The sequence below is a fragment of the Glycine max genome, chromosome 7 (genome assembly GCF_000004515.6).
Source record: "Glycine max cultivar Williams 82 chromosome 7, Glycine_max_v4.0, whole genome shotgun sequence".
Classification (NCBI taxonomy): domain Eukaryota; kingdom Viridiplantae; phylum Streptophyta; class Magnoliopsida; order Fabales; family Fabaceae; genus Glycine; species Glycine max.
In genome coordinates, this window is record NC_038243.2 from 14,587,820 (window position 1) to 14,594,702 (window position 6,883).

Below are 6,883 nucleotides of genomic sequence, written 5' to 3' on the forward strand. Positions count from 1 at the left end.
AACCTCGAAGGCTCTTCGCGGAGAAGAAGAAGAAGCTTGGCTCGTGGTGTCGCGGAGAAGACGAAGAAGCTTGGCTCGCGGTGTCACGGAGGAGTAGCAGGAATGGAAGAAGAAAAGAAGCAGCAAGTGGTCTTCCGGGAAGAGGAGCGCGTTTTTAAATTTTTAACTTAAAGGGCAAAATGGCCCATTCACTAAAATTGTAGGGTGCACCCAGCAATATTGTTGGGTGCACCTAGCATTTCCCTTCATTTTTTATAATTCCAGATTAAGAAATCCATAAAAAAATATTTATTTTCCAGGTTGTTCAATCCGGAAAATAACCAAATAATAATTATACGCATGGTAGTTTCAGAATTTTGAAAAGAAAAAAAAAAAATAGTTAAAAGAGGTGCAAGAAGTATTTAGTGGAATGCAAGAAGTATTTAGCGGAATACAGGCCCAATATTCTTGATGAGTCCAAATCAACCTTGTCCATGTCATGTTTTATCATCTGAGAACAGCGTGTGTTCCTTCATTCGATTGTTTCTGTTTTAGAAACGTAACCTCGAAGCGCAGTAACACTAGTAACCACTGATTCATTGTTGTGTTGTGAAAATTGAAAAAGCTTCATTCATCAGAAATGGCTCTACAATTTCTGAAACACCCCGTAACCATCTCACGAGGCTTGCACAACGAGACAACCTTAACTTTTATTTCTCGGCTACGAAATCCAAAGCTCCTATTCTCAGGTAACCTCTCAAAATTACTGTTATTGTTACTATTTCTTTGAGTTTAATTTTGATACCCTATTACTGTTTCACACTCAATCAATTTTAAAGTAATCGCTACAAAAGTCAACTATCTTACAATATATTGCATTTCATGATTGGATAAGTGTAAAATATATTTTTACTGTCTGTGTATTCTGATTAAATTCTAATTTTATATACAAGTTGTGGACAAATAAACTTCGAACGGGACTTCCTCTTAATAATAATATTAATAATAACCACTATGATACTGATAATGTATATAGTGAAAAATGTGTGGTGGTGCACTGATATTTTTACTGTTGTTTTTTCATAAATTAACTCTAGTGAGATGCGAAGACAATGCTCAGATTGCAACTTCTTTCAGGAGCTATGCTACTGCAAAATCAGAAAAGGTTTTGCAAGTGAGGAAGTAAGCTTTTGAATCTCGTGGTTCAATGCGTTGATTCTTACGCAGTTTATCTGTTTTTGAGCCATTCTTGTGAACAAAGTGGTGCCAGACTCCAAAAATGCCGGTGGTTCCATCATCATGTCATGTTGTTTTGATTTAACCAACTTGATAAAGCAAATAGTGTAAATTATTTCAGAGTTATATATTGGTTTCTAAGTGAAGACTTATTTTGTGATTCACATTTGAAGTTGTAGAGATTGGTGGTAAAGCTATCAATTCTTTTTATTAGCTTGGTGATTGTAATATAATGTCATGATGCATGTGCTTTGGGTAAGGATGATGATGATGATAACACTCACATTAAGAGCATGATACATTAGCAATTTTAATGTAGATATGCTCTAAAACATTAGGAAATTGTAATTTTACAATATTTATGGTGGCATTACCTTTCGTGCTTCTATCTAATGTTATGCTTTTGGTATCATTTGGAGAGTCTTTTCGACCATTGTCTCTATATATATTTTTAATATTGTACTGATGACACTGAAATAATTTGTATCTATTTGTGGATTTACCTTGTAGGAAAAAGCGGTTGGATGAAATATGTGTTGAAAAATATCAGCAATATAGTAGATCCGTCATCCAGTCATGGATTTTGCAAGGTAACTAATTTCAGTTTTTATTTCCAATGTAGCTTGTAGATGCTCTGTCGAGCTGCTCACCTGGGTTATATTAATTACTTGAGTTTAAATCAAGTGGTAGCTTAACATAACTGTTATCTATCTCTTCTCTTTCTCCTCTCTCTCTCTCTTCCAGAACCTTTTTTATTTCAAAGAATTTATTAGAGATTGAACCAATTTCTTTGCTGTTTTCTTTATGTCTGTCTGTTTATGAGGATTTTTTATCCTCCCTACTTTTACTTTCTTTCCCTCCTTTTAGTATTTTCTTCTATCATAAAAAAAAAAAAAAATTTGATGAAAAACAATTGCACAGTCTTGTATCTTCTTTTTTGTTTTTAAATTAGCAATGCTAGCTTGTATTAGCATGTGGTAGGAATGGCCTCATCTGTTGTGAGGTTTGCACTGAGGTATTTGTAACCTTTTCTTCAGCTCTTAGAGAAGGTCAGAGACTCAGAGATCATGATCTAGCATTTTAACCTCTGGATATATGAAATATGCTTTCATAGTTTTATCTGAATGACATCCTAGGGTCTTGCATAAGTTGGTTCGTATGTTGGCATGCTGTGCCAAGAAGCATAATTTTAATTGAACTTCTGCTTGATGAAATCTATTAAATTAGAGTAGAATCAATCAAGTTTGAACCTCTTTAAAACTTCAGGTCAACTATAATCCAACTTAAAAACACTGCAACTAATATAATTCAGAACCTTATTCCTTTTATCTCTCTTTCTCTTCATGCTATCTATCATTTACTCAATACACTCAAATGTATGTCAATGTTTATTTTGGCGATCTATAGTAATTTGTCATCTAGACTCTTTTTGTGCTTGTTCATTGTAAGAAAAGACTATATTTTTTTAAAAAATACTGATAACATATGGGATGCAGGCAAAGTATATGTGGATGGGAAGGTGATAAATAAAGCTGGTACCCCTGTGCCTGGCAAAGCTGTTGTGGAGATAAAAGCTGATGTTCCCAAATATGTATGTAGGTGAAGCCATCAAGCTCTACTTACATGAAATAATTTCTCAACTGCAACTTTGGTGAAACTGTATTGTTGTTTGGCTTTTTTACATCAACACAGAGCTGGACATAAGTTAGAAGCTGCCGTTGAACTGCTTGGTGTTGATGTTGCTGGTAAAGTAGCTCTTGATTCTGGGCTTTCAACTGGAGGATTTACTGATTGCTTACTTCAGTATGGTGCATCACATGTTTATGGAGTTGATGTTGGTTATGGACAGGTAACCTATTAAATGATTCATTGTTTTTTTAGGTTACATTAGAGGTGTGATAAAGATAGAGGTTGTTTTTTGTATACTTTTTTTTGGGGGGGTTTGGGGGGGGGGGGGGGGGGGACTTGGGATTATGACAACCCAAAGCCTCCTTTCCTGGAATTGCCAAAAAAACCTTAAAGGGAGGTCCCAAGGTTAAAAGAAAAAAAAATATATCAATTGTTTTATCAAAAAAACATTTTTCTTCATTTTAAGGGTAAGGGGAAGAATTTTTGTTATATGTTTGCTGCTGAACCTATATTGTCTTTTGGGTAAAACTTAAAATGGACTTTTTGTTGAAGTGTAATTTGCTAGAAGTTACTTTTTGCATAAAATAATGCATATATATTCTTCCTATATGGGCACCATTGAACATGTACTTCTGGAATTTCATTTGTGATGAACTTCCCTTTGAACATTTAAAGTAAAATCTTTGAATTTAATAACTTAACAGAACTTTGTGCAAATCCAGTAAACAAATCTTAATAATTGATCTTATTTTTAAAGATAACCAATATTCTGGAAATTTTGTCTTGGTGTCTGTCTGATTTATATTTCCTTTAGAAGATTTTATATACCCTTCTTAATTCCTATGAATTTTCCCCAACTACATTACTTCATTTTCATTGCATATCAGTCATCCATATGATTCTCTGTTGTAATGATCATTAACTTATTTAGGTAGCTGACAAAATTCGAAGAGATGAACGTGTATCAGTGATAGAACGGACAAATTTAAGATATCTTGCTGAACTCCCACAAAATGTTGATTTGGTGACTTTAGACCTCTCATTCATCTCTATTCTCTTGGTAAGCTCTGAAATCAGGTCAAGCATTGTCTTATACTCCTATTACAAGGAAAATATTTCTGGTTAAATGAAAAGTGTACCATCTTGATCTTGTTTCCTTATTCTCTTGATTGTTAAGTGGTTGACCATCCTTTGTAAGCAACCTGAGAAGGATAAGGAGAGGAGACATTTGAGATGATTTTTGCTGATCTAAGAATTAGCAGTATGGTTAGCCTTCTTGATCCACCAAATGCTCTTTTATTCTTTTAATAGGTGATGCCTGCCGTGGTCAATGCCATGAAGGAAAATGCAGCATTAGTGACTTTGGTTAAACCACAATTTGAAGCTCGTAGATCTCAAGTAAGGAATACAAACTCCTATTATATTATTTTGCTGTTTGTTTTGATATTCTCATCAATAATAATATACATTTAAATATTCTCTACTTGGCTAATATTGCCAATGTGATGTTGAGTTGTTCATTTTGCTGCATAGATTGTGTCTGTCAATATAGAATCCATGAAAACACACATGCACAATTTTTTTCCCCAATATACACGTGACAATAAAATAATATTACCAACATATCATTGTATGTAAGTGGATTATGGTTTTTGCAGTCTCCTGTAAATAAATATTTCTAAAATTTGAATATCATTTTATGTGCAGGTAGGAAAAGGAGGAATAGTGAAAGATCCTGCTGTTCATCAAGAGGTGCGTGATTTTTGGCTATTTGATCAGATCGTTTGTTCTCAACATTGCTCAAACTCTAATTAGTAGAAATAGAACTATTTGAATACAAGTGTGGAACCACATGCTTTATATTCTGCCCTCTATTGAATTTTGTCCCCTTCTAAACTAAATCTAATTAAAAATAGCCAAGTTAAAACAAGACTACATCCTTATATGGGACAGAGTAGTCTTTACAGCAATATGGCTTCTCTATGGGTTTCTGCTTGTGCTGCTTTAAGTAAGACTCTCAAATTGTTCTACTTCTACAAAGAAATTGGAGAACTCTTCGAGCTAATAGTACTATTTCCTTCCAGTTGTTTTGCTTCGTATACTCTTTGGTTTTTCTAGGATAACTCCATATCCTTTGTTGTATTTTTTGTTCTCTTAATAAATTCTTTTGTTAAAGAAATTAAAATAAATACACGAGCATTGTTAAGTAAAAAATCAAGCAACAAAAACCTTTTGGAAAGATTGTAATTCTAGGCAAGATCAACTTATAATTTTTAGGCCAGGTGACCATTTTGGTCCTTTATCTTATTTATTTTGTTCAAAATGGTCTTTTATCTTCTAGAAAATTCATTTTTGAACTTTATCTTATTTAAAATGTCCGAAATGGTCATTTATCTTTTGAAAAGTTCACTTTGATACATTATCTTATCTTAAAAGTTCAAAATGGTCTTTTAACTATTTAAATATATTCAACTGTCTTTCAAATAACACTCAAATCAAGGACTATTTTGAATATATTTAAATAGTTCAAGGAACATTCTAAACCTTTTAGATACGGTACCAAAGTGAATTTTTTTATAGATAAAGGATCATTTGAACCTTCTAAATATGATAAAGGGTCAAAATGAACTTTTTAAAAGATGAAGGACCAAACTGAACAAAACAAATTAAGATAAAGGACCAAAATACTCATTTAGCCTAATTTTTACCATATGACACTTGTATTGTGATTCATATGCGGGGGATTCTGTTTATTTATTCTTTTAAAAAATATATATTTTATAATAAACTGAAAGAAGGATGCTGACTAAGAAAATTCTAGCAATAAAATGAAGTTTAGATCTGTGGTCTCTCTGTTTGTGTTATGCATTTGATTTGTGTAGTATGAAACTCAAGCCTCAAATCCATTAAGCATTGAACATATAATTATTTTGACATTTGTTAGATGATTGCAATGCCCCCGCAATCTTGGGTTAGGATCCCTGCATTAACTGCAGTTGGTGAGCATTAGTAACCACACCTTGCAAAATGTTGAAACTTCATTCGTGTATTCATGATTCTTGACTCTAAGCAAAGGGAAATACATAAGAATGTAAGAGAGCAAACATCTGAGTAGCTTCTTTCTCAATTTAACTATTCACTAGTGTTTGCTCAAGCACTTATTTTATTTATAGTTAAATATGTTTTTTATACTTGTAATATACTCATTTTCAGTGTACTACCTAAAAAATGTTTTTATTTTTATTTTACTGCCTAACATTTTTAAACTTTTACTTTTGGTGTCTGCGGTTAGTCTAAATCCGTTAAGTAATGAGGTGACACTTTGTTAGTTTGTCACATTATCACTTAAACGATGATGTAGCAATATGTTAACTTATTATGTCATTACTTAATGGATCAAGACTAACAGCATATACCAAAAGCAAGATTTTGGAAATGTTAGGTATTAAAATAAATAATAAATACTTTTTAGGTAGTAAACTGAAAAAGTAATATACTACATATATAAAAAATATATTTAAGCCTATAATATTAAATAAATAGTAGAATAAAAACTACTAGAAAATTTCTAATATTTGTAGCTTTGTTGAATTGTTTTAACACCAATATTGATTTGTAATTAACACAAGAAAATGTGAAAGTGATTGATTTCTGCAATTCAGGTCCTTGAGAAGATTATAAAGGGAGTAGAGAATTTTGGTTTCTGTTGTAAAGGTTGGATTGAGTCTCCTCTGAAAGGTGCTGAGGGTAATACAGAATTCCTTGTTCACTTCAACAGAACCCATAATATAGAGGTTCCTGAAGATCTGGAGTAAATTATAGAATTTATACTTAATGTGCATTTTTTCAACCTTAGGAGAAGATTGTCAGTTTGGAAGATATGCGGGTGAGCTGTATTCGTGTAAAGTGATGAGTAGTTGTGCCATTGAATGATAGTGGTCAAATTTTTTATGAACCATTGAAAGAAATGATCAATGATTAGTGAATGTGATTGTAACAAAACACATGGTATTTTGAGCATAGAAAAGCAATTTCCAAA

At 32.5% G+C, this 6,883-nt stretch overlaps 1 protein-coding gene across 1 annotated transcript; it reads left to right on the forward strand.

Moving 5' to 3' along the window:
• Positions 1-503: 503 nt before the first annotated feature.
• Positions 504-6,883, forward strand: LOC100787456 (putative rRNA methyltransferase YqxC). The gene is made up of 9 exons (XM_003528954.5): positions 504-728; positions 1,077-1,161; positions 1,726-1,805; positions 2,712-2,814; positions 2,908-3,064; positions 3,776-3,904; positions 4,156-4,242; positions 4,552-4,596; positions 6,507-6,883. Exons 1-9 carry the CDS (start codon positions 620-622, stop codon positions 6,657-6,659), a joined length of 948 nt encoding a protein of 315 aa, XP_003529002.1. The 5' UTR covers positions 504-619; the 3' UTR covers positions 6,660-6,883.

Excerpts from the sequence above, each read along its gene's own strand:
- LOC100787456 (XM_003528954.5), top strand. The coding sequence starts at position 620 with ATGGCTCTACAATTTCTGAAACACCCCGTAACCATCTCACGAGGCTTG. Across the intron at positions 2,815-2,907 it reads GTTCCCAAATATGTATGTAG|AGCTGGACATAAGTTAGAAG; the intron begins GTGAAGCCATCA and ends ACATCAACACAG. Across the intron at positions 4,243-4,551 it reads TTGAAGCTCGTAGATCTCAA|GTAGGAAAAGGAGGAATAGT; the intron begins GTAAGGAATACA and ends TTTTATGTGCAG.